General features: G+C 39.5%; 1 protein-coding gene across 5 annotated transcripts in view; it reads left to right on the top strand.

Moving 5' to 3' along the window:
- The window catches only part of CEMIP2 (cell migration inducing hyaluronidase 2), a 51067-nt gene that overhangs the window by 3107 nt on the left and 20298 nt on the right, over nucleotides 1-27662 (top strand). For 2 of the 5 annotated variants that reach the window (XM_087742312.1, XM_087742311.1), the window contains exons 2-9: nucleotides 10140-10476; nucleotides 15221-15361; nucleotides 15901-16462; nucleotides 19138-19307; nucleotides 20606-20794; nucleotides 23680-23849; nucleotides 26407-26616; nucleotides 27005-27210. In XM_087742312.1, coding sequence (XP_087598438.1) covers nucleotides 10152-10476; nucleotides 15221-15361; nucleotides 15901-16462; nucleotides 19138-19307; nucleotides 20606-20794; nucleotides 23680-23849; nucleotides 26407-26616; nucleotides 27005-27210 — 1973 coding nt within the window. In that variant the 5' untranslated portion in view covers nucleotides 10140-10151. Of the gene's footprint in view, nucleotides 1-3194; nucleotides 3309-10139; nucleotides 10477-15220; nucleotides 15362-15900; nucleotides 16463-19137; nucleotides 19308-20605; nucleotides 20795-23679; nucleotides 23850-26406; nucleotides 26617-27004; nucleotides 27211-27662 lie in introns of those variants that run through there. The other 3 variants (XM_087742313.1, XM_087742314.1, XM_087742315.1) reach the window with 3 other exon arrangements.

Genomic DNA, 27662 nt, shown 5'->3' with positions numbered 1-27662 from the left:
AGGGTGCACTGGGACAGATGCTTTTCAGTCTGATTTAAATACGGGAAAACAACATTCTCATCACCAAAGATGGAAATAGATGCCTGCATACCTTGGACGATCTGGACTAGAAATGTTCTTTAATTACAAATAACTTACTAATTCGCTTTCAATACCAAGCACCATCATTAACTTCCTTTGTCATGTGTCCAGCATGTTGCAGAAAAATCTTTAATAAACAGTTTTAGCATACTATTTTAGTGCATTTTGAAGTAAGTCAGTTCAGCTTCTTGGTGTAGAAGTCTTGTTTGCAGAAAATGAGCAGTGTTCTGCAGGTCATTGTTCTTCTTCCACGTGAGGAAAGAAAGACAGGTATTAGAAATGTCAAGGATGTTATTCAGTGACTCGGTTATGTTTATCTTACCTGTTGAGTATGAGGTAGCCCTTTGCTTCTTTACCCCTGGAAAGGCACTGACCACCCTCTTTGCTGGGATCAGAGCTCCACCTCCTCTTTGTTCTGCCTTGCAGAGGAGATGGGGGGGAGCTGGGGAGGAGGGGGAACCTGTTCCCCAGTGTTTGCTGGGGGCTGACGCTACAGCCTCCACAGCTGTAGAGGTACACCCCTGCTACCCCTGCCCTACAGCTAAAGGAGCTCCTCGGCGGATGGGCCACATCATGCATCTCTGCAAGGAAGCCTGTCCCACAGCGCTTGTGGCAACTCTGTTCTTCACCTTCTGCGTGCTTGCACCAATGATTTAAAAACTGCGGACAGAAATTAGAGGGAAAATTATCATCCGGTAAATCTCGCTTTCTATATATTAAAAAATTATATGATAGGAGCATAGTCTGAAGTATATCAGTGAAGTTCGTTCTTTGCGTTAGCAAGGCAGTTCTATAAAATCACCTAAAGTATATATCAAAACGTGATTAAAGTCTGGATTTTAAATTACAGTTTCTTGTTTGGAATCAAATCATGGTCAGACTTGATCCATTCTCAGCTTATTTTTACTAAAAAGGATTTCACTACTGATTTAATGGAGATGTTTTTGGCAAGATAAATGGGAATGAATTGTTTGTACATGTGGGTGTAGAAATCCACAGAAATATTTTCTTGGAATAGTAATACCGAGAAAGGAAATGGAGAAGGAGTAGAAAACTATATACCTTGAAGAAAGATGTGAGGGAGAAAAGTCATGTATTTGCCAATATGGAAAGGAAATACTGAATACATTAAAGAATGTATACTTTAGAACTTGTAGCTGATTTTATTCCTTTGTTGTGAAGTAGGTTGACAAAAGGGAATGTACTAATAGCTCTTCTATCTTTTTGGTGCATGGCATTAAGAAGGGGGGGGGGGGCGGGGAAGAGTAGTGCAGTCATGCAAAATGACTAGCTATACCTGGCAGGATATTGCAGGGCTTGGCTGTTGGGTGCAAAGTTCTTGGAGTTTCCTAGAAAGGAATTTACCACAGTAATCCAAAATATGAATGCAGCCACCAGCTCAGCAGAATGCATACTTAATGGCGGATTAGAAGGCTTTGTTTTGCTTTTGAAGACTTGCTTCTGTTTTGAGATATCCCAAATATGCTGTTTGTGATTTTTATAGAAGGGAAATTATGGAAATTTTTTTTCTAAAATTGTACAAGAGTTTTGTGTTGTATAAGTTAAATCACTGTACATTATTCACCAGGCTCGCAACTCGCGTAGTTCTGTGATTCCTGTGATTCCTTAGAGCCATAGAGGATGTTGGCATTCAGACACAGAGTCAAGTTATCCTGCGTTAGCTTACCTGTAGAAACTCTTTTCACAAGACTGTTACTTCTATGGCTTTGTCCTCGTGGATTTAGCTGGTATGTGCCCTGCCCTTCTGCTGGAGGCCACTGTTCCTACAGCAAAATGAAAACTGTTCCTATGTTTCAGCTACCGTATGTCAGGCACGTTAATCTAAGCCATCCGGTAAAGGTGTATTTTGAGTTGATAATGTCAACAGACAATTGCAGTGGCTTAGCTGAGGGCGGATTTGGCCCCTATAGAAGGAGGTGATTTTGGAAAAGTGGGGGCAGAAGATGACAGGTAAATGAGATCTTAAAGCATAGTAGAAGAATGGCCACATCCTATCAGACAAAGTGTCCATCCAGACAATTACCCAATGCCTGACGGTGATGAGTAATAGATGTCTGGTAAAGATACTACATAATGATACTACTGCTTCCAGCTTCCAACAGCTTACAGTTCGAGGACTTCCTACGCTCAAGGCAGTATTATTTATGCAATAATCCTCGACTGACTTCTGTTCTGCAGCCTTGTTGCTCTTTGAACCTACATAAATTCTTGAAGTCCATAGCACCCAGTACTGAGTCAGGTTCAGAAACCTCTTTATGGTTTGGTTTGTTTTTTTTTTTTTTCCTTTGGAAGAGATATGCACAGTCATTTGCATTCTCAGCACTACTGACTATGGACCTGTGTCATATATCCTCTCTCTTAGTCACCCTTCTCCAGGATGAAGAATCCTTTGGGGGTTTGAACAGCTAAGAGGTGCTGATGTCACAGCTGTTTGCTCAGTGGATGTGATTCGGAGCTCTTAGCTTAATTATCTTTTAATGCAAACTCATTTTACTTGGCTCATACAAATGCAAGACAACTCTAAAAGAATGTGGGTGTGCAGCTACAGCAATTCAGCTTCTCAAGCAGCATTGTTTTCTTTCTGGCTGATGCACAATTAAAAACTGCAGAGACAATGCTTCAAGTATAAGGGGTAGCATATCATTTACTGAAATTTGAGTTGGACTGAAAAAAAATTATAAGAACTTGAGAGCTTCACCTGAGAGAAAACCAAGATAAGTACAAAGAACCAGGATGGAGAAGAAAGAAATGCATATACTGATATGGAAGAGAGCATGTTATGCTACTGATTCATGTTTTAAATATAATTTAAACATGACAACCCACTGATTATTAAATGATTCTATCAATACACTCAGGAGTTTCTTGGAGTATTTATGCTTATGTCTGCCGACCAAGGCTAAATATGGGATCTGACTCTTTTCCCTGCTGCCTATTATAATCTGTACTGTCATATATGCTGATAATCTGTTTATGAGACCTTTTCTAATTTAATAAGAAGAAAATAGATATCTAATCTCACCTTTCTCCTTTTGAATGGATTGCAGGCCAGAGCTCTGTTTCATCAGTGATTCAAGGTAGTGCTGGAACTGGACTTCACTTCTCTGAAGTCTATTACCATTACATAGAAAAAATTTCTGCAGTGAAGTCCTAAGCTGTAGCTGTTGTGGATGGGATTTGTGTTCTTCTAGAAACTGCAGATATCTGTAGGTACCACTTCTTCTTATCGTCAATATGAGAAGTAGTTTAAAAAAAATTTCTTTTCCTGCTTTTCGTTTTTTTCCTTACCATCTTCTTCAGGTTCTCTAAGGTGAATGCTGCAAATCCGTTACTTTCACGTGGTAGCTGTTGACTTAAACAGAGCTATTTATTTGCTTAAAACTAGGCTTGTACTCAGATGCATTGCTGAGCTGAGGGAGACCAAAGTGTTCTCTAAACTAATCCTCACAACATCCCTGTGAGGTTAGTGACTGCTTTTTTTTCTCATGTTACAGGCTTGGGGCCCAAATAAGCTGTGACTCGCGCAGCAAGCTGATGGCAGATGCATGATTAAAATGCAAGTTTCCAGTCTTGATCTCTTATGCAAGTTATTAAATCTTTCATTTCTGAAAATGAGAGAAACAGTAAAAATTACTCCATTCATGTTGCCTATTTCAGCAAACGTGCTGTATTTCCTAGTGTGCTCTCTTGGATCCTTAAGTATTAAGTCATTGGTCAATTCACTTGTATGCAAAGCACCAAATGGTTTCTGAATAATTTCCTCCAGCAGAATGTGCTATTGTTTTAACAATGAATGAAAAACAGAATAGAGTTCTCCAATTTGTAAGTGATTTATAATGAATAACTGTGTCAAAAACAAACAAAGGGGAAAAAAATTGAAGTCATTGGAAGTGTTGGGCATCGTTTTAGATACACGGACCACAGTTCGATGCTGTGGCTTCTAGCTTATGTTTCTTTGTTTCAGTGGGCAAGATCTGAAGATGCTACAAACGTATTAGAGCAGACTGAAAATAGCAATGTCTGGGTCAGTTAAGAACACTTAAATGCTTGTAGGATAGTGTTTGGTGTCCAAGAATTGGAAAAGACCAACACGTCCCTGCAGTTTCTGCAGTAAGACGCATCTCTGCAGAGCTATGAAAATCCCTAAATTTTGTAAATGAACTTTTTGAAAAGTTAGATATTTCATCTGCTGCATCAAATGCTTTCCTGACAATTATGTAAGTGAAACCAAGTGACTGCTGCAGAGCTTATTCACACAAACTGTGGGTGAAGGACAAAAGCCCAGTTGTCATTGGAGAGGGGAACCATTTTGCTTATACAAAAAAACACTTTGCCTCTGATCTTTCAGCCTCATGCTTAATGGAGATCTACCAAACACCTTCAGAAGAGGGTAGGAACTAAATTCATGGCTCTCCTGTATGCCGTAAACCATGAACCCAAGAGTGGTTTTGCTTGGCGTACTGTAATTTCATACTTGTTCCCACAGACAAATATTCCAGAGGCTACAAATTACCTGTCTCCTTTCCTTGGGAAGCAATCTTATCATCCTCTCTCCTCTGTCCCAGCGTCCTTTCTAATCCATAGATAATAAGTAAATTGTTTTGCATATCACCTAAACATATGTAATTAATCTTTCCCTACTTGTATATGGATTTGAAATTTGCTTCTGAACTGGAGAGAGGCTTCTGTGCTCAAAGGATTTCATTAGACCAGCTGATGAAGATGACTTCTATCTACAGACCTTGTCATATACTGTAAATATTGTGCATGCTTGCACTTCTGTCTCTTGATCTGTGGTACTTTGGAAGGACTTGTTTTAGGAAATATGTTCCTCAGCTTGAGTAGTTTCCAGTGGTTGCATATCATGCAATTCTGTGCATTTTCTCTGTGCCAGAAAATTCAGTAAAAATTAATAATTGCTACACAGGAAATTCAGAAAATCTGGTACAATATAACTTATGTTGAACAAAGTTTTGTAATTCTTACCATGTTTGTATCTCTGTTTCTCACTGACTGTTGCTGTTTGTCCTCTGATTTTTCTTCTGAAACTGCTGGGCAAGGGAGAAGTGGTGGCGTGCAGCAAACTGTGGATGTGATAGAAGATGTCCAGAGTTTTTACACGTTTTTAAGTCAGCTGGGATTTTTCAGGCTGTTATAAACATTGTTGTGATTTCCAACAGTTACTCAACTGTGTTAATGTGTTTTACTGAGGACATATTCTTTCCAGCTTTTGCACATATGAGTGGAAAAGTAGGTTCCTACAAAAGTGCTGTCTATTATCATAGTGAATAGGTGTAATTTCAAAACAAGGCAGTGGAAGAAAATGTGGAACCAGATAGGAGAGCGTGTGGACGCCCAATGTGTCTATTGGGAACCACTGATTTTCTTAATGATGAGGTTAAGACTTGTTGAACTGCAGACTTCTAAGGCACTTGAAACATTGTTCTGGAATTAGTTATCTCTGTTGTAGTTGACCAGCTTGGAGGCTTGTAAAGGTGTGCACGTCATACTTTAGGAGTTCGCTTTACACCACGTTCTGTTCAGTAATTGTAGCTACTTGGGAGCTTTTTAATACTGACTTCTTGTCCCTTTCCCCTCTCTTGGGTTTCTCACTGCGCTTTGATCTCATACGAGACAAGCGCCTGTGCCAGGAGAACAGCAGTAACCAATGTGGCGCTGTATTGCGTGGGGGAATATTTTTCTTGATGTTTGTGGTTTTCCCCCACCCTTCCTCAGTCTTTTCCTTAACGGCAATTATATACTCTGAGATTAAATGGTGCAGTAATAGGTCAGCACTACAGCTGATAGTGTTTGATAGCCCACAGCAACAGAAGTGGGGTTTCTTCTAGTATCTCTTTCATTTTATTTTTAAGACCTGTGATCTATGCATCCTTAAAATATGCTTTAAGGCAAGCATTAATTTCTTTGCACTGCATGGAAGTAAGCGTACTTTGTTTACAAAGTTTTGAGAAGGTGCAAAAGTGCGGGAGTTTTCTCATGTGTTTGACGTGTTTTGTTACACTAACCATTTGACAGCAGGGAAGTGTGAAATATCTTGACATATTTCCCGCGTTTGGGGTGGTGTCAGGTTGTGTTTTGAATTACCTCGTGAAAGAATCCAATTCGTTTCCAGGAAACCAGCCCCAAACTGAGTAACAGATAAGCCCGCTGCTTGCTTCTGAGTGCACGCTCACATCTCAGGAGGTTCAGATGTTATCCCTTGGTTGTACAGTGCATATGTTTCTAGTTTCTGCCAGTGTGGAACGGAGTAGGTTTGTATGAGTGGGTAATAGTGGCACAAGTTAAAAGTGGTGAAGGAACACATGAGGAGACTGGAGATGTTGCCGCCTGTTCAGTAGCTCGTTGCTGCCTGCCTGCTGGGGTTTGCTGTCCATACAGTCAGATGCTCTGTTGGCAGAGCCAGACTTGCAGGTAATCACTGGTTTTGCTTAGATGCTCTGCAAAATAAACTTTTTTTTTTTAAGGTGGTTGAAGCTGAGTTGGCTGTTGTGATGAGTAGGAGAAGTGCTTGCTTGCTTATGCTGTGGGAAGGGGTGCATAAACAGAAATCTGGATTGTGGGGAGTAGCACTATTCTTGCAAAAGAGTGACATGCAAATAGCATAGCCTTCCAGCAGATGGGTGGTAACAAGATGCTCTAGCCAAATCCGTGTGTTGGAAGCTTCCCTAGTACTGGTGAGCTGGACGTTCATACTTATGTGTGGCCCTGACTAAAAGCTGTGGTGAATAATGGATTTGAAAATATTGCATAATACCCTGTTGAAGGCTGAAAGGCGAAAAGTTTGAGGATAATGAGATAGCAGCCTGCATGAATGGCATGGCAAATAACAGATTTGTACAGATTGAATTCTGTATAGCTCTGTTAGGTAAGGTAATCAATTGTATATTGTGCAAGAACTTGACTTTTACTGAGATCACTGTGAAGCAAGCTGTACAGTAAAATACTGCATCGCTCTGTATACTACAGTACAACTGTAAAAGTGGTGGTGTTCTTGTCTAGGACTGCACTGTCAGGAGGAGGTGCCCAGATCATGAGCTCCTTTAGGAGACCTCCTGCTTCTGTGTGTTTAGGAAATCCTGGTGACAGGTGCCAGTCCTCTCTGGTGTTTTTAATTGCAAATGGTCTCCTGGGGCCTTTGATCTCAACATTTTTGTTTTCCTTTGTTTTTTAAAGGAACACAGCACAGGCACAGGTCAAAAGGAAATGGCAAACCTTGGGTGGAGAAAGAAAAAGTGTTACATGGAAAAATTCAAGTGTATGGAAACTTGCACGGGAAGGTGGTATTTAAATAGTTGAGACAGATTTTCAGCCCCCCTGCATTTTACTCAAACTGTTATTTGTGCAACCAAATAACCACACTCTCCAGGGCGTAACTGGCCAGATAGCCAACTACTACACTTGCATTTGTGTGGTGCTATCTGAAGACTTCCACAGAGTGGAAATAAACAAGTCAATAATTTGAATCAGTTTATCAATGTGTCTTAATTTTAAAGAAGAGTCAGTGGCTGCTCTACAGCATAGAAAAGATCCTTCTTTCAGCTAGAGAATTTCAAATTAACACAGGAAGAGGGAAGGAAGTGTTGAAATGGTTACTCCTGTTGTAATGGAAAACTATATAGTAAATCTTTTGATTGTGCTAAGTATCTTCTTATGGCTTTGTTTCATTATTTTTAGTTTGTAATGGCTAAGGCAGTGATTCTGCAACCTCTTTTCCACCTATCCTTGGGGTGACCTGTGTTTTCACTTGAGTGAGATAGTTGGAAAACTTTTACAGTTTCCAAAATGAGGCTTGCAAACAAGGCGGAATGCTTTGTACAAAATAAAATATGCTTGAAATATGACACGTGTTTTTGATGTCTGTTGTAATGAATGACTTTTTTTTTTTTCTTTAAAGAGCTAGCAGTACTTTAAGAGGCCTTAGTAGGCAAAATTGTGGTAAAATTATTTTGTAAAAGTAAGTTAAATTTTGCATAACCATTCTGGATTTAGTTGATGTAGCTGAGCAATTAACAAACTTAACTCTTTGTATCACTTTATAATGAACACTCTGTAGTTGTTTTGTCAGTGTGATAGATAAATGCCGTATCTGAAAACTTTTTAACCAAGTTTAAGGAGTTGGGGCCCAAACCATAAAAACAACATCAATGCTGGATTAGATTTCTTTAAATTTTTAATCAAAAAGATACTTAAGTATTTTTTTCAGCTAGACATAAATACTGCCTTTGAATTAGCTGAAAATCTCCTTCTCTGCTCAGCTTTTAACACAACTTCTAAAACATAGAAATGATTGAGTTTTCACTGCTGAAAGATGACTAGTTGAGTGTAAAAGCACATGTGGTGAAAGCAAGCTGTTCCACAGCGCTCATAATGCATTGGGCAGTTAAGTTTGAGAGCAGAGGATTAGGTTTGGGAAATAGCTTCTCCAAGAACGGAGAGGAGAATGGTGAAAATCAATTTGCTACAACGAACAGGTGCGAGACACTGCTGGAGGACTTGGCGTAATTTTTGCACTCTGGGATGGCTACTCCAGTTAATGTTTCAGTGCCTTTATTGTCATTATGCATACATCTGGAGATGCATTGTCTCCCATGAAAGGGTAATCCAGCCTGTTCGATAATAACAAGTCTTTTGCCTTGAAACAGTGAAGTATCAGATTTTGCAGCATGTGAGACAAAAGGCTCCTTTGCTACTTCTCAGAATAAGATTACAGTTGTCACGTTTCTCCTTCACTAGCGTGCCTGGCACTTCAGAGTGTTGCTCAGACTTCCCTTTGTTAATGGAAGAGAAAGAGGATCTTTATGCTCTCCCATTATTGTTAGTTTTTATTTTCATAATTCATTTTGCTATTTAATACACATGACTTATGGCTAAATTTCCTTCAGGATTTAGTTTAGAAAGTTAGGTTTCAGTTAACTGAAACTTGAGCAGCCCTCTCAAAAAATCCCATCCCTAAGAAATGTTAATAAAAAAAACCAAAAAGTCATGCCAGCTTTGTGAATACTGCATACAACAGAGTTGACCAGAAAGCCTGAGAAAACAGCCGAATGCAGTTTTGCGTCTCTTAAAGCAAACCAGAAAAGCGTGGTAAGTTAAACTGCTGGTGAGGATGGGCCAGGCAGTGATGTCTTTGGTAGGCTTTCCTCATTGATTGCTTCAGTAAAAGATAGAAACAATAGTAGTAACTGAAATAAAAGTAGCACTCACTTCTGGGTGATAGGTACAGAGATCTGGAGCAGTCACGTTGCTTCCAGGCTTTGTGTCCAAACCCAGGCATCTCAGCAATGAGAAAAACCACGAGGTTTGCTGAACAAATTGCAGATGACTTTCTTACAGGACCATTCCTGATGCACCTTTACTAGCAACCAAATCCCACTGTGAGTAAATTGAGAGTTTGTTAGCTCCATATGCCTTAGCTAATTGAAAGCGTTCACTAAGTTGCATCAGCATGAATACAAGTGAAATTGTGTTAGGTATTTTATGTATTAAATGCTTTTTTACTGCTTCCAGTGTGGAAGGAAGGCTTGTCTCTTTCAGCTTCTTTTCCATAAAGGAAAACAATGAGGAGTTTGTTCAGCTTCTGTGTGCAGAAGAAATACATTTAGGCATTCTTTGCATAACTGTGGGGAAGAAGGGGTTGCTAGCTTTCTCATTGTTCAGCTTGTTTCTTAATCGCATAATACAAGTTAACTGTGAAAACACTGTGAAAAATATGTAGTGTAACTACAGGGAAATGGTCTGTGCTGTACTGTGTTCCCATACCAGATGCTTTTGACTTTAATTTTTTTGAAAATATATATACTGTTGTTTCAAGCTGTTATACCATGGCAAATGACCAGTAGCGACTGAGTGACTGATAAATAGCCACAGTTTCTCTGGGTGTTCTTCTTAAGAAGGCATGTGGCTTAAAATTGCTTGTTTGTTTGTTTCTTTTTTTCTTTCATGTATGGTACTCTGTATTCTGAAAGCCTCTCTCTTATTTTTTCCCCCCTCTGTGTGTGTGTGTGTGCATCTTCCAGTGACTTTATAACATGCAAGACACTGATGCCAGGGGGAGCTCCCCTGCTTTCCTCCGGCCTCAGAACGGGAGCAGTCACAGGTCTTCGGGGTACGTCCCAGGGAGAATTGCCCCTCTCCGTCCCCCACCGCCTTCGCAGAGCCATGCTGCAGCCGAATTTACCTCTGCAAGACAAGAAGCCCGGACAAGACTCCCGTCCTTACTAGTGGATCAGCATCGCCACCAGGCAGAAGCCAACAGGCATAAAAATACTCTCATTTGCTTTGCTATTTCTAGCCTTTCACTTTTTGTTGCACTGGGGATTTTTTTGGCAATAGCTTCAAAATATGCTCCAGATGGTAAGTTCTTTTGCAAACAAAATCATCCTACAATTTATGGTCCCTGTAAACATAATTCAATAATTCAGATCAGGATTAGTGTTAAAAGTTAAGTGCAAAAATAGGACGCTTACTGCAATTTTAACATGGAGGGAAGCAGTGTTTGGTGGCTAAGATCAGCTCCTTTTTCTGTTATCAGTGTCATTTTTATATGTTTTTACTGTGAATGATTTGATTTACTTACATGAAGCAAAAAGGCATAGCAGTAAATAAAGACTGTTGGTGAGGGGGACAGAAGTATGAATAAGTGTAATTATTTTTGTCTGCAGAAGAAGTTGTCTGATACATTCACAAATTGCAGACAAAATACAATCCTGTCTGTTTAAGCAGTAACTAAGGAAGGTAGTAAAAGATTGTTCAAGTAAAAACATTTAAAAATCTGTGAGAATTTATACCAACAGTATGTGTTTGCTTTGTTTATACACAAATTGGGCAGGGACCATTTGGATCTATTAGCTGTGATCTTTTTTTTATTCTCAACTCATCTTAGAAAACTGGGCTAATTTCATGGAACTTGGAAAACCTCCCAAATGTATCAGTGGTTATAAAGCATGAACAGGTGATGTGATTAACTGCTGATCACTAAGTATACATCCATCTGGCCAAATACTGCTCGGAGTTGCTATTAGGTGCAGTTGCTGAAGGTTGGTGGTATAGTTTGGAGCATGGGTTGTTTTGTGTTGTTTTTTGTTCTTTGTTTTGGTTTTTGCTTTTTAGGTTTTAAGGCAGAAGTCAGATTTCTAAAAGCTAAACAGGGTTTCGAATTGAAACTGTTGGCTATTGTAACACAACAGACTTAGGCTCCTCAGTGGCTTTTGGCATAGTAACTCAAAAGATTCTGTTTTCAAAGTCAATGCAACATAGGCTGAACAAATTAGATGATCAACTGAAGATATCAGATGACAGTACAAAATGAATGCACACACCTAACTGGATTGCTCTTGGTGGTGGCTTGCCAAGATCTCTTCTTGGGTGAAGTTACTGAGTTTTCCTAATAATTATGAAGGAAAACAAAAATACCTGAGGGATTAGTAAATGGAAAGTTTTTGCGATGTTGTGATCCAGATCACTGGTAACCGGGGTACTTATTTGGAGTAAGAACCTAGGTTACAGCCAGGTTCAAGAGGAGGCCAAAGAGTGACTTATCTAGTTGACTCTGAGAAGTACTTTGAGAGGGGAAAAAAACCTTTCTCCTTTGATACCAAGGCTTTAACTTATTAATTAATTAAAAGTTATAGATTTTGATGATGATTTTAGTAGAAGTGGGGTGTTACCGTATGCTGTGGAATATGTAAAATAATAGTCCCTTTATGCTTTAAAAGCTGATAATGTGAAGGAGATGGCTTGCCTTTTTTGAAAATGTAAGTGGTTTTGGAATGGTTTTGCTTCATCTGCAGTAGCTCATTCCAGAGGCATTGCGTTGTGCAGATTTTTTGCACTGAATGCATAGGCAGCATGTGTTTGATGGATCACCAGCGATATTGAGGATGTTTCGGGAAGAATTGCTGTGATCTAGTAGACGGGCTTTTTTTTGTCTACGATAATGATTTACATAAGGTCTAAGGAGTAACCCAAGGTCATGACTGCTTTCCCGCAACATCCCACTGCTTCTTGATGGAAGTCCAGACCAGTTTTCAGCATTAATTGTTGCATTGTGTCTTTCTGAATTTTCCCTGCACTATCCTTTAAAAAAAACCAACATGCACCCATAGAATCCTTTGGAAACCCTGACACAAGAGAAACTCCTACAGGCACTAAGGAAAGTCTTGCTGAAATTTTAATCTTATAGTACAGTTGTTGCAGGAACTCCCCAAAAGTTTCCCAACAGGTTGAAATGTTAGCATGCTAAGCTCCAACCTAGCGGTACTGCAGCCAATGACACCAGTTCCAGCTAGGTGTGTTCTTCTTAAGGGCTAATTGGAAATCCATATTGTCAGTACTTTTAATGGCTGTTTAAAAGGCGGTGGAGGGAATGTAAGACTTAGCAGTAATTGCATGTAAATCCTAAACCTCCGGCATACCTTCCCCAAAGGGAAAATGATACTTGTCTGCATTTCTGTTCCTGCCTGTCAGCTGGTTTCTTTTTTCCTCCTTGCTTTTATCTTCCTGTCATCATCTTTTTTTCTAAGGAGTCCTGAACACTGGAGATCAGGGAGAGCATTGGAAATGCAATTTCCTTCCCCATTTCCAGGGCCTTGTGCTGGAGGGTCAGGATGAGAAGCTGGGGAGGTTTTCAGGGAAAAGTTCTGCTTGGCCTTTGCAGCTTTCAGCTGGAGTTTGCCCAGGGTAAACAGGATCCTCAGAAAATTTAGCTGCCAAACTGTGATAAACTTCTGCTGAGCATAATATAACACTGATAACTTTTTCCCAGAGGCCTTAAAAACTCCAGACTTGGTGGCTAAGCAGGTAGAAAGGAACTATTTAACTATATCTTGAGAACTGTTTCCTGCCTTTTCTCCTGCCAAATTTCATATCCTTGCTCCAATACATGGAAGGTTCTAGAATATTTTTTTTTTGGCAGAGTGGTTTGGTGTTTTTTTTTTTTTTCCTCCACCATTTGCAAAAATATCACTTCCCCCCCCCCCCAACTCTACTGGAAGCAACTAAACCTTAAGAGGAGCTGACCCATTTTTACAGAAATGCTCTGAAGCAGAGGCTTGACTTGAAAAATTTTCAACATGAGTGGTTAAATAACGTTTTCTGGCCTATGCTTCTGTTTTCATTTAACCTTAACTGTAGAGGCAATGACTGTGGTCTGTAAAATCTAATCACTGATTTTGGAGGTAACATATGGTGAAGTACTAAATATTTTATGTTTTCTTGTGCCCCACTGCAATTGCTAAGGGAGAATTTCAAAGTACTTTTGCTGAGCACATCTGATCTGCTTGCCAAAAAGTTCATCCACTGTGCTTCAGAAGCATGCTTGCATTACAGGAGTGCCTATTTCTGATGCTGATGGCTTCCTTGCTGGATTGTGATGTACAATAGATTTTTTTTTTCCACTTATTGTGCTATACCTCTTCTTTCTGACTCAATAGAAAAAATTACAGTTACTAGATCTTCTCTTCTGTGAATAACGCTAAGCAGAAATCATCAAGTTGCTGACTCATGGTTTCCTCATATTGCCCTTTGCTATCAGCCAGGAAATACGTGTTTCTTCACAGTGCTTGTGTGTGTGGTGTCTGGGGGAAGGGGTTTAGTGACTCTGCATGAGTCAGGCAACAGACTTGCATTATCTGGTAAGTGCTCAACAGTCTTGCTGATGGCAGTGCTTCTTGCTTTTTGGCTCTCCCTCATGTGTTGAATTTCATTTTCTAAATGTTATCTTTTTAGGATCCCCCCAAAAGATTTTCTTTTGTTTTTATTTTTATATTACTACTTGGATGCCTTTTGCCCTTATGCAGTTCTGCTAATTTTTTCCCATTGGTAGTCAAATCTTGGTTTATGTGGGTTTCCTGAGTTGGAAAGGATTTGAAATGTGGAGAGTAACACCAAAGGAAAAACAGTTCTGTCAGCGAAACTAAGGCTGGCTTGTGTTAAACTTGTGGATAGGTTTCGCTTTTTTTAGATTTTGCAAGAATGGGCTATTGGTTAGCTTTTCGCCCTCAAAGTTGCACTGTAGATGTGGGGGTGTTTTTCTCCAGAAGATAAGGTGTGAAAAGGCTATTTCGACTGTTACTCTCAGTTGGGCTGCTAACCTGTTTATTTTGGCATCTTTCTGGTTGTCTTTTGCTTAAGAAAAATATTTTCAGTCTGACTTTTGGTAAGAAAATCAAGGAATATACTTCCTGTTTCTGTTTTTGTAGTATGTTTATGCTGCTGCATTACTCAGCTGCTTAATATGCTAAAGATGTGCATGTTGTAAATACTACATTGCTGTAACTTCATCTGGAATCACAAAACCCTGTCACTTCTCTTTTTCTGGCCTTGTAGTATGGTGTTATTGCCCCTGTAGTGCCAGACCTTCAGCAGGGTTTCAGCAAGGATTGCATGTGACTCTGCTCTCATGTGGTTTGTAGCTTGATATTTAAGCTGACATCCTAAGGAATACACACCGTGAGTTTAGACACAAATGTCATGTATCCCAAGAAACTGCTCTAACCAGAAAGGTATTATCCTAAATATACTAAGGATGTCTTGTCCCTCTTTATCCCTTACCTGCAAAACTACACTGAAAGAAGTGATTTGGATGCTTAAAAGCAAGAAGGGATCAGCCTTTCTCAGACATGGAGAGACCTTGAGGGAGGTGAGAGATTTAGATGCTTTACAACCATGTTAGTTGGCCTAGGTAGCTGGCCTAGGATATCCAGTGCTCAGTGTGACTGCTATGGATCCGAGTGCTTCCCACTTACCTTTCCTCATCTACTGCAGGTGATATAGAAAATCTCAAAAAAAAAAAATCAGATGGGGTTCGAAAGTATCTATTGTCAACAGTATATGTTGAGAGTTCAGTCTGTGGTCATCAGTAGTTTAATTCAGTATAAAAATGCCTTCCCACCCTTGAGAGTTTAGCTGCCTTTCAGGTATCTTTTTGGCTGCTCGAATACAAACAGTAGCATCAGTGACTGCAGTCTTATAGCCACAGAAGGAGGTGGGAATCCTCTATGGTGACTGACTCTGCCTTGCTTGTGTTCATCCTAATGCTGCCTTGACTGATGTGATGACACTTGTTTTTTTAAAAGCTGAATTTCACATTGTATTGCAGAGAATTGTCCTGATCAGAATCCTCGTCTTAAAAACTGGAGCCCTGGAAAAGATCCTGAAAAGAGAGTTTTTATCAAAAAAGGGGATTTGTTTCGTCTGAACTCAGATGCTACAGTACACTCTATAGTTATACAGGATGGAGGTATGAAATGGCAAGATGAACATCATGCTTCAGTTTACTGCATAGTTTTTACTTCTGTGATTAGATGAAAAATGTGTCGGAATTTTATGTTGCAGCTTATTGATCAGTTCCCCTGCTTTTACTTTTCAGCCTGCTACCAGGCCAGGAATATCATTAAAAAGATGAATGAACACTGTAGAGTCTTTTCAGTAGACCATTGATGTGGTTTTCTGTAGGATATAGTAAAACAAGACTTGTGTAGTAGCCTTCCTTGTACAAGATCTGATTGTCTTCTGATGGTGACTGTGGTATGTTAGTAATTCTACCAAAATGGCAGAAAAAATTAGGAACAAACTGACCAAATTATTAGAAAGACAAATCACAATTGGTAGAAGTTAATTTCCCAAATATTCTTAAACATACATAACAGCATAACAGCTTAATTCGTGGGTGTGGAAAATAAATATGTAATTTTTCTGTTGTTCTTATTGTAGAACTTGGTTCTGTGAGTCTTTCTGAATTTTTCTTTGACCTATAGAAATTTTTTTTTTTTCTTTTAGGGTTACTTGTTTTTGGTGATGATAAAGAAGGTTCTAAAAATATTACCTTGAGAACTCGATTTATCCTGATAAAGGATGGTGGAATGCTTCATGTTGGAGCAGAGAAATGCCGCTATAAATCCAAAGCAACTATTATTTTGTATGGGAAGTCAAACGAAGGTGCTGATGTGCCAGAATTTGGCAAAAAATTTATTGGCGTGGGCCCTGAAGGAACGCTGGAGTTGCACGGGCACCAGAAGTTATCATGGACTCTTCTGTCAAAGACTATGTATTTCTCAGGGCTGGCCTATGGTCATTATACATTTAAAAAGAATTTTTCCCGGGGACTAAATGTGAGAGTGATCGATCAGGACACAGCAGAGATTTTGGAAGTGCTGAAGTTTGATACGCATGAATTTTCAGAGGAAAGCTTGAAGCTCCAGAACTTACTGAAAAATGGAAGTCCTGGTCGCATTGTTGCTATTGCTGTAGGAGATTCAGCTGCTAAAAATCTACTGGAGGAAACCAGAGTGACTATTCAAAATCTTCTGGGAAGTAAATTTGTCAGAGGATTGAGTTACAGGTAAATAATTTATTTTTCCCTTTTGTGCTGAGTAAAGATTAGATACAGGTTCTGCCACCTTTGGGGGATTCATTAAACTTTGACAGTGTCTGTTCTTAAAGTCTTCAGAGGATTCTTGGTGTTGTATGTAGTACTGCAGTAGTAGTATTCAGTGTGCAAAGACTGATAGTTGCACATATCTGTGTGACAGGCTTTATTACTTACTCATAATTGCTCTCTTTCACTTGTCTTTACAGAAATTAATACTGGGTGCAGCGAGGAATTTTTTCTCGTTCAAACACACAGATAGAAAACAGTTGCTAGGTGTAGCTTTTAATGCATATGACTTTATATTTGGAGGAGCAAGGAATGACAAGCTAGAAACTGAATAGAGGGAAGGGATGCTAATCCTGTATATCGAACAGCATCTTATTCATACCTGTGCACTGTTGAAATGAAAGTACATTACCCCTCCACTGTTCTGCAAGGGAACTGATCTGTAAAAGTATTTTGTTATTGAAGTACACTTGTAAGATGTTTCTGTATCTTTTGAGCATTCTTTTCAGTTGGTCAGGGTTTGGATGGTAGGACAGAAGAAGAGGTATAATAGGAATTATTAAAGCGGGAAACTTAAACTGCTGTGCTGTTCATTTAATTGTTGCAAATGACTTTTTGCAGTACAGGTTCTGAACTTGGCTTTGTGCTGCTCAGTGTTAGCAATACAAGTGAAGGGGACACCAAGTCTCCTAACTAACTGTCAGGCTGTTTTTCAGCTTCCATTAAGATGATGTTGTATGACCTGTTTCTGTTTTCCAGGAAACTGGTCGTTTAATTTTTTAGTTCTAGTCTTACCCCTCGCTACCGCCCCAACATCTGGATTCCAGTTAGTTTCCTCCCTCTGCTTTGGCAGAGGCAGGCTGGGACGTCAGTCAGATGGCATCTTCTGACCTTGGTTCCCGTCAGGAGCACGTTTGTGTCAGTGGCTGTGTAAGCACATGGTCATGGGATAGAAAGTACTTGCAGCACTGCCTCTGAAGCAGTTTGGTCAGAGGTGCTGAGACCTGGATGTCCTGTAGTAAGTGCCGCCTCCTGAAAGCAGTGAAGCCCATGTGGCAGTTATTCAGGTCAGTGTGCAGCCAGCCCCGAACCTGGCCTGAAGGGGTGTGGGTTTCTGGCATTCGTCTCTGCCCGTGACCTCCACGCCAGTTTGTCTGAAATGGGGAACTTCTTCGGCCTGCAGCTGGCAAGAAGCAGCCTTTCTTCCTTCTCTGCTGAAATGATTCTTGTATGTTTTCATTAGTCAGTAGAGGCACATAAAATTGTGGTGTTCTGCTGTGGAAGATGGGCGAGAAGCTCTCCCCGAGTGCTCACTGAGGAAAAGCAGGGTTGTTTTGTTAAGCCTGTAAAGGTAGCGAAAGAGATTTTGGCATGGAGGTGAACACTTCGTTACATCCCTCTTCCTGCAAAATAGCATGCATTAAAATCTCTTGATATTTGTTTTAAATGTTGGTATGTGAAATGTTCAGCTTGTTTGCTGCTGCTACTGAAAAGCTGCCCCAGTACGTACTATTCCTATGAACAGGTTAACACTAAACACTTTCATTTGGCCTTTTAATCCCAATAAGTAAGAACATCATGAGGGAACTGAAATAAAGCCAACTGGATTGAAGGTGGTTTTGATACCTGCCTTTGAATCAATCATTACCAACAGACTACACTCCAGCTAGCTGACGCTGTTTTCATTTGGGGTGAAATGATTCAACTTCAATGTTGCAAAATTGTTCGGCTTTCTAATAGATGATCTGGACTGCTTCCTCTGCACACATAATTATGGCATTACAGAGCAGTAAAGGACTGCAAAATAGTCTTGTTTTTTGAACTTGATGGTGGCTTTCTGTGTTGTGTGATTTGTTTTTCATTTCCAAAAACTTGGATGCATTGAGCAGAGCTGTAGGAAGGGGAAGTACATCTAGGACAGTTCCCTGCTCCGCACTGGTGCTCAGCCAAGTAGGCATCCAGCTGAGGGCAGGGCCAGCATGGGGAAAAAAGCAAAAATCCTTGGTATCAGCCTTCAGAAACTTCAGTGATCCCCTTGTGCAAAGATTGTGTAACAGTATGCGGTTCCTTTTCTGGATCTGAGCATCTTGAAAGATTCAAAAGCTATTCCCCGTCCAGTACAGTGATTGCCAGCGGCTGCTGCTGGCTGTGTTCAGCCCTCCTGGGCTGATGCACACATGGTCTCCAGGGACTCCTGGCTGCCGCTTGCCACGGCGCCGTGACGGCAACGGGCTGCGGCAGGAACGTCAGCACTGGCTCCTAGTCTTCCTGTGCCCCGGTAAAGCTGTTTGGGTGTAAGATCCTGTATCACTTCTGTTGCTCATTTCTTGCGATTTGCTTTTGGAAAAAGTGTGTCTTGTTGGGTCTTGTACTAAAAATGTATCTGAAAGTCTCCATTAAGAGAGCTCTTGTATTTGCCAATTTGTATATAGGACATCCAATTGTTTTAAGCTATGTTTCTTTTCAATGGGGTCTGCTCACTTTCCTTCTGCATTTTGAAGTTGGATTTTAAAATTAATTTGGAAGAGCAAGCAAAAGGATTGTTCATGACTTCTGTGCTCTTTATCTTGTCCTTTACCTGTTTGTGAAGAATTTGTTAAGGACCATTATATTTAAACATTTACTTTTGTTTTTCACAGGCAAGCCTGGGCTTTCGTTGGTGTCATAGGTGGTGGTAATTCTTCTTGTAATGAATCAGTGAGAAACTATGAAAATCACAGCACTGGTGGGAAAGCTCTTGCTCAAAAAGAGTTTTTCACAGTAGATGGTCAGAAGTTTGTTGTGAGAGCTTACAGCGAATGGAATGATGGTAGGAAAGCATTTTGTGAAATCCTGCAGTTGGAGAAGTAGTAAAAAATATTGTCTATGCTTTTTTTGCTAGAACTGTTGGTTGCAATTTAAATTTGAGTGCTGCTGTAAGTTTTTGGGGTATTTCTGTTTTTCTGCTATGGATGAAGTATGAGGACACAGTTCTTCAGTATGACTTATTTACTCAGTCTATTTCTATACAGTGTGTGAACAGCATAACATTAAGAGTCTTCATTTTCAATATATTTAGATAGAGATAAGGGGTCTTATAAAAGGCTGAGACAGACTTTTTTTTCTTTTCTTTTAGTAATTTGTCAGTCATGTATATTTTAATCTAAGCTTCTGAGATGGTGATTATGATCCTAAAAAGAAAACTTGGTAGAAGCCAAGTGAAACGTTTTATTCTTGTTACAATCTTCTGTTGCTGTTTGATGCTGAACTTTAGGCAGCTTTTCTCATACCAAGTTGAATCTGTGGTATAAAGAGCCTGGGAGGCCTACCACTCATTTACTTTTATCCTTTATTCATTTTTGTGTTTAAGATATCTTTGATCTTGAGTTTTGCTTTTTATGGGCAGTCATCTTTTTCTGTCTGTAGGATTACTAAGCAATGTTGTATTTGCCTCAGAAGAGTTTTTTAAGGTAGTCAGGTATTTATTTCTTAAGTAATTGAGCTATGATACTATTTCTTTATTGCTCGTTACAGCCCTATGAAAATGTGTAGACTTATATTAAAAAAAAAAAAAAATCCACCAAAATACATCTTTTACTTGCTGGTACTGTAGAGCTAGGGTCAAGAGTGAGGAAGAGTTGCTGAACTTATGCAAATCCATCACAAGGCAGTGAAATAGCATGTGTGTGCAATTTAGCCTACCAAACTGTTTTACTAATTATGAATAAAAAGGAAGGTCCCCCTACATTGTTTTGCCACGTCTTTGATTACATCTGTAGAGTTTTAAATGGCAGAAAAATGTCACTTGAAACAAGTAAAGGTAGCTGGACCTACAAATTGTTGCCGTGTCATATTGCTGTTTGGGTTTTTTTTTTTTTTAATTAATAGATTTTTTTTCCATGTCACTGTTAGTTCCATCTTTTCCATTTGTTTTATTTGAGATCCACCAAAGAAGCAGGCTGTAATGGTATCTCACACTGGCATGTTTCAGAGCAAAATTGTACTTTAGAGGGCTTTGGAGCTTGTAAAATCTCATACATTTCTTAGTATCTTCTTGGAGAAGGTTTCATATGAAGGTGGATATAATCTTACATTGCGTTTACTTTTTTTTTTTTTTTTTTTAATTAGGTGTCCCAGTTTCAGGCTTCCAGGTAGAAGCTGTAGGTGGAGTGATACTAAATCTTCTGGATGATGTTAGTAGCTGGGAGCCTGGAGACCGGATTGTGGTTGCAAGCACAGACTATTCAATGTATCAGACAGAGGAATTCACCCTCCTTCCCTGTCCAGAGTGTACCAAGTATCAGGTCAAAGTCAAAGGTATGAGAGCAGTCACCACCTGAAGATTCATGTCAGATACATATTGATGGTGATACACCCCAGATGGTTCCTTTCAGCAGGAGCAGTAAAGAACAGCCTGTTCGTCTCTCTCTCTATTGCTTTGTGACCAAATACAGGAATGTGTACTTCTCCTTGCTTTACAATTGCTCTGTATAATGTCAGGTCTGCCTCACAGCTTTCTGTACTAACTTTTCTTTCTCCTTTCTTCCCAGGCTCATTGAACGCTTTAGTTTTCTTCCAAAAGGATTATGGTTGTTTTCTTTTCTTGGCTCCTTTCTTGTCTTTTCACTAGTTCTCTTTATGCGTGCTTGAGTGGCTGTTGTGGTCATTACCATTTCCTTTGCCTTTAGTGCCCTTCCCATCTTTTGAAGTGTTATCATATTTTTTTCTGTTGTTATTAAGAAAGGAGAAAGGGAAAAAAAAGGGGAAGAAAAAAGAAAATGGCAATCTTTGAACCTGTTTTGTGGTTTGTTTTTTTTTTCCTTAGTTCCCCCTCCACCCCCCACCAGCAAAACGGTTATGAAATAAGTGGCACTTCCAAGCCTCTGCTCACACAGGATATCCCTGAGCAGTTGCAATCTGTTTTTCCTTTGGGCGTGATGCACGCAAAATGGTCATGCATGTTGTTGACAGTTTCCTTTTTTATTATCTGAGTCATTCTGCTTGACTTCAGAAGAGCCTCCCGTGGGACTGGCTCCCCTGCTCTGCTGGCATCTGTGTTTTCCCTCTGCCCCTCTGTGCTTCCCCCCATGCCAGCATCCTCCTTCCTGGTGCTACACCGGCCTCAGGTCTTAAGCTTCCCCTCTCGCTCCCTTCTGGTGGGCTCCAGCATCAGTTTGTAGCACAAACTAACTAGTGTCATTTTGCAGTGTTTAGTTTGCAGTTAGGTCAGTGCTCTTCAGGATCTGGTTTTGTCCCATTCACCTCTGTACGGTGCGACTTCCTCTTCCTCAAGCCGCTCTTCTCTTTGTCCGTTCTCGGAAATTTTCTGTGAACGCCCTCAAACTTTCCTGTTCTCCCTGTGTCTTAAGGGACTGCCAGTTTGTATGTCAACTTTGCAGTGCAGTTTGCATCCCACAGCATTCGTTAGCATAGGTCAGACGTGTTTTACTGCACTGTGAAGTCCTAGATATGGAAAAAAGCGTATCTAAGTTCACCTTATTATGCATCGGAGAATACCAGGGTGTGTGAAGCCGCAGAGCTGACGTAGTGCCATTGAGCATCACGCTTCCTGGGCTTTGTTCTTAAATGTCTCACCTTGTGTGTGTTATTGAGCACAGTATTTTAAAGAGCAAGCTTAACATGAAGGTTGCAGTGTGAAGTTTAAGGTGGTTTTTGTCACTACAGAATAGTGTACGTGCAAGCTCAGTCTCATCTCAGAAATCATGTACTGTGGAAAAGCAGCTGCTTTTAAAGACTTAAAAAAAATTTTTTTTTTACAAGGTTAACAATGTGACATAAAATACAAAATCCTGGCTTTTTTTTTTTTAAAATGAATGCTATCTGCACTATATATAGATCTTTAAAAGATGTTAAAGGAGGTGAACTGGCCCATCCTGGTTTTTTCACCCCCAATGTCAAGTTTCCTTTGTCATAGTAATGGATGCAGTTTAAAAAAATCCCCAAACCACCCAATATATTTGTTCCACAAAGAATGAATTTTCTGTGGAATGGCAAACTTGACATGCTGCAGAACTCACCATCTTTTGAAACTATTTCTTGTATTTTTTGCTAAGTTCTTAGCTATTTTGGCCACTTTGTAGTAGGAAAACTAGAAAGTATTGTTTTCTAGCAGGCCTAGTTGCTCTTTCTTTGCTTGATTTATGTATGCTAGTCAAATATAGGGAAAAACAATAGGTAAGACTTCAAGGAGAGGAGTGCAGTCCCATTTACAGACATCTATTGTCTTTTTAAATCTTCAACAGCAGGTACAGAATTAATACCACTCTTGGTTATGCTTCATATTGTGGTAATGACCAGTTTAGGCTTGTATCCTTTTGTAAGCTTTGAGGTGACAAGTCTGTATTCAGGGAATCAATAAAAGGGGAAAAAAAAAAAAAAGAGAGAAAAAGATCTTTTTTAAAAAATAAACGCATAAATGCCTTTTTTTTTTTTTTTTTTTTTAAGGTTTACAGGACCTGATAATTTTTTCAGTTTGAGTAGACAAATAAGAGATATGCATCCTCAGAATAGCTATCTAGGAAAGAGCAAATTTAGTTAGGAAAGTAAATCTTTTTTTGTTTGAGAGGGATGAATACAGTATTTTCTAAAGATGTTTTGACCTCATTTTCAGTTCTTAGTTTTTCTTCAGAACAGATTAAGCAGCCAGCATCTTTTTTTTTCTAAAGCAAATCTGCATCTATGTTTCATTAAAAGTTTTCTAGATACCTTGGATTCATTTAAACTTTTCTTTGTTTTTTATCCATTCTGTTCACAAACTATTGGACTGAAATTAAGATGCACTTGCAAATAAAATGTTGGGATTTGTTTAGGATTAGTTGTCTTAGTAAAATGAAAAATACATAGGCAGCACTTTGTTTTGGAAGGAAACATGGAGTAGCATACTTGATTTGTCATCCTGAAAGATTCTTAACTATCATTGAGTCAGCCTTAGTCTGGAAGGGGTGAATTTGCTAGGTGTTAGCTGGGTTAATATTTATCATCCAAGAATTATGTGCTTTTTGTGTGCCTTAGCATAAGAAAAGGTAAGAGAGAACAGCATGTTAAGGTATCAGAATGCATGGGGTTTGTTGCTACAATTAGCTTGCTTATATAAAATAAGTTGGTTTTGGTTTTAATATCAATGGCAACTCTTTTTTTTTTTTTTTTCTTCCCTCCCCCCCTTCAAAATTTTTTTTGGACAGAGAATCCTCAGTTTCCTCACGTAGGAGAAGTTATTGATGGAGTGGACATGAGGGCAGAAGTCGGAGTTCTTACAAGGAACATCTTAATCAAGGGGGAGACAGAAAATACCTGCTATCGTGAAAAGGAGTGTCAGTTCTTCAATTACGATACATTTGGTGGACATATCAAGGTCTGAAAAACATTTTGAAGTAGCTTTCTGCCATGTAAAGGCATATTGAGGACAAAAAGATTAATGCTAAACTTGGAGGGATTTGAAACCTCCAAGAACATCAATTCATACAGTTGTGTTGTGTAGAAATGACTTCATTCTCAGCTTTCCCAAAATTAATTTAACTCATCAAGACTTAATCTGCAGAATTAGAGGAAGAGATATCAATGTGTGAAATGTTGCAGAAGTATCCAGCATATATTACAACATGGTATGGCAGGGATTAAACCTTACAAGTGATGTCCATGCATGTGCATCCTGTAATATTACAGAATAAAGTTTGATCTTCCTTTTCTCTGTCTTCTCTCTTTTCACTGCCTGTCTCACATCCCCAAGCAATGAGCATTGAATCCTAGAGATCTGCCTCATCTGAAATTGGGCACTAGAGGGACATGGAGAGGAAAGAAACTGAGTTGGACCATGGTGGTTTTTTATTTAGTTTTTTAAAAATTGAAAGTACTAAGGTTATGTAAAGGAAACTGCTTCTAATTTCTTATATTACCATAAACATAAAGAAAGCTGAGGGAAAGTAGTATTATACAAACTAATATTTAAACTCGTATTCACTTATGGTTTTAGATGAAAGGATTGAGCAGCAGTGTATCAGTTCTTCACTGATGCTGGAGAAGTTTAAGGCCTTGTATTTTAAATGCAAATGTGTTTGTGCTCATTATGTGCTGGTCACAGTTTAAATCTCTCTTTCTAATATATTCGGATGCAGATTTTAATTTTATAGTGGTGGACATAATGGTGGGAAAGAAAATATGCCCTTTCCCTACTGTGTGGCAGCTTTTGTTTTGTGGAAGAGAAGTAGGTGGGCTCTAGGCACTCTTTTGTGTTTAAGATAATGTAATGAAAGAAGATAATGACAAGCTGTGAATCCTGCAAAGCGTGACCTTGATGGCCACAATAGTGGAAATACAGCAGACCCCTCAGATGTCTGGAAGATAGAACAGAAAACAAACATTTTGAGTCATCAAAGTTGTTAAACTGTTCCCAGGAGACTGTTCAGAGTAACTGAGCGTCTGCTGCCAAACCTAGACTTCAGCACTAAAAGCATTTTCGGCTTATGTTAATCTTGTGTGCTCAAGCAGAGGGAGCCTAGGCACTAGCAAATGTTAATGGCCTCAGGGGTTTTGATCATCCTGGATTTTCTACTGGTCCCTGGGACAGTAGCATAAAGGAGGCTTAGTGGCAGTGAGGAGAGGCGTTGGTTTGTAGTTTTATGACTGCATTAGTGCTTTTAAATGTTAAGGTCAGAGATCTCAGGGATGCCTGTTTTTGACCATCCCTCTATATTTTAGGCACACAAACCTTAGGAGTGCAGTTAGAGGAGGGGGGGAAAAAAGTCCATATTACTAATTTCCCTAGAGGACAAAGTACATATGAAAATGGTTATTTTTGATAAATACCAAGTACAGGTAAGTTAATGACATAACTAAAAAGTTTTTTTTCTCAGCTTAGGTCCTTGCAGTTTAGCTGTTGCACTTGGTTTCTGTTTTCGTAGCATCTTAGGTGGAAGAAAATACTTTTGCTTTCCTGTATTACTGGTGCAGCCCCATTAAGTTTTTACTTTGTATTAGGTAGTGTTACTGTGAAGTTGTACAATTCTGAAGGCAATTTCCTATCTTCCTTAATAAAGAAGTTCCTGCGGAGTGCTGTGTCCAGTTTTGGTTTCCCATTGCAAAGAAGATGTAGATGTGCTGGGGTACGTCCAGTGAAGGTGGTGTGTGGGAGTACCCGATGATGAGTGAGGAGGAGCTGAGAGAACAAGGCTTGTTTGGTGTTGAGAAAGCAGAGAGGAGGGATCTCGTTGCTGTCTTCAGGCACTGGAGAGGGCTCAGGGAGGCCAGAGCAATTCTTGGACGTGCACAGTGGTAGGACAAGAGGCAATGGGACCAAGCTTCAATAAGGCGAATTCTGCTTAGATACCAGGAAAATGAAAGGGAAGAACGAGCTGACATCATACGAGCATCTCTGTGGCTGGAGATATTCCTTGGGCAATGTGCTGAGTAGCTGTCTTTCAGCTGACCCTGTGCTGAGCTGGTGATTGGACCACGTGTCTTGACAGGTTCCTTTTGAATCTGTTTTGTTCTGTGATTTTATTCAACTAAGCCTGTCCCAGGTGGGCTACGCTGGTACAGCTTCAGTATAGACAGGAGCTGATGTGAGTGACTTCTGTTTATTTGGACAGTATGTGGTTGTACATAAAGAATATTTAACATGCCAGCTGGTAAAGACCAAACAGTAAAGTGTGGCAACATGTCTGGTGAAAATTGCCCTGTTTTAGCCACACAGAGATTTAGCTTTTACACTTATTTATGAAGGATACTGTTTTGTAAGGCAGGATATAGAACAAGACAGTAACTATTGTTCTAACTTTTATTGTGTTTGCCTGTGGTAACTGTGTACATCTAACTTCTGTACATCTGCTGTAGATGATGTATTAACTTAAATTTCCATTGGTTAAAAAGCAAATAGTTGGTTATTCATTCTGGACTTCTCATTATATTTTTAGATTTTGAAGAATTTTACATCTGTTCATCTCTCCTATGTGGAATTGAAGCAAATGGGCCAGCAGCAGATTGGAAGTTACCCTGTTCACTTTCACCTTTGTGGGGATGTGGATGAAAAAGGAGGTTATAGTTTTAAGACTTACCTGGAAGGTCTTTCCATTCATCACTGTTTTTCCAGATGTGTGACTGTTCATGCAACTAATGGCTTGCTGGTAGGTGCAAGGAGAGTAAATCATACTGTGTTGAAATAAATGTTATAAAGAGCATTTAGAGCAGAAATAGTTCCCTCACTTCTTCGAGTTAAATGCTCAGCAATGGTTTTTTTTTATTGCAACGAATAAATGAGCAAGTGCAAACAGTGACTTACTTTTAACAGATCTTACCATTCTGTTTTTTCAGATTCTTCCAGGCAGCTAAGCTCTCCAGACATAGTAGTGTGTTTGTAAGGGATAAATAAAACTGTATGCTTGAATCATCTGAACTGCTGATACTGAAGCTTCACTCTGCAGCTGTGCCAAGATAGTAAAACTAAATGGTAGTTGTCAAATAAATCTTACTAAATGCTGTTGCTACTGACATAATGAACTTGTATTTCTGCAGATAAAGGACACCATTGGCTATGACACACTAGGTCACTGTTTCTTCACAGAAGATGGCATTGAGCAGAGGAATACTTTGTTCCACAACCTTGGGCTAGTCACGAAACCAGGCACTCTTCTTCCTACAGATAGGAACAGCAGCATGTGTATTGGTATTAGGGATAAAGTGTATGGAAGTTATGTCCCAGTGCCAGCCACAGACTGCATGTGAGTATTTCACGGTGAACAAATAAAACCAAACCAGCTGCAGCAGTTAAACTGCTGATGATCTCTTGACTATACAGATGGGAACAGTTTTATGTATAATTTAATGAATGTGGACACCTTAAATGTAGTTCATATAGTAGTGGTATTTAAAAAAAAAATTGGCATTTAGTCTTTTGTTAGAGATTAAATAAGATGGTGTGTAGGAAGATTTTTGTTTCTTGTGATACTTCTTCAATAGACTTTTAAGGCTGCATCTTTACGTCGGTGTAAAGACATGCACATTCTCAAGTTGTCACCGCTAGTTTTTCTGCATACTACTTGTCTCCTGTAGAAGCTTATTAAAAAGGCTTATCATTGCACAGAGTATCTGGACAATGTTAAATAAAATACTGTGCATTGAAGTAAAAAAAGAAGCATTTTTGACTTCTACGGCGGGGGGGGGCGGTGTTGCG

Source organism: Nipponia nippon, unplaced genomic scaffold, assembly GCF_047370975.1.
Source record: "Nipponia nippon isolate SJK-2023a ecotype South Korea unplaced genomic scaffold, ASM4737097v1 scaffold_8, whole genome shotgun sequence".
Classification (NCBI taxonomy): domain Eukaryota; kingdom Metazoa; phylum Chordata; class Aves; order Pelecaniformes; family Threskiornithidae; genus Nipponia; species Nipponia nippon.
This window is presented reverse-complemented; position numbering and strand designations above follow the sequence as displayed.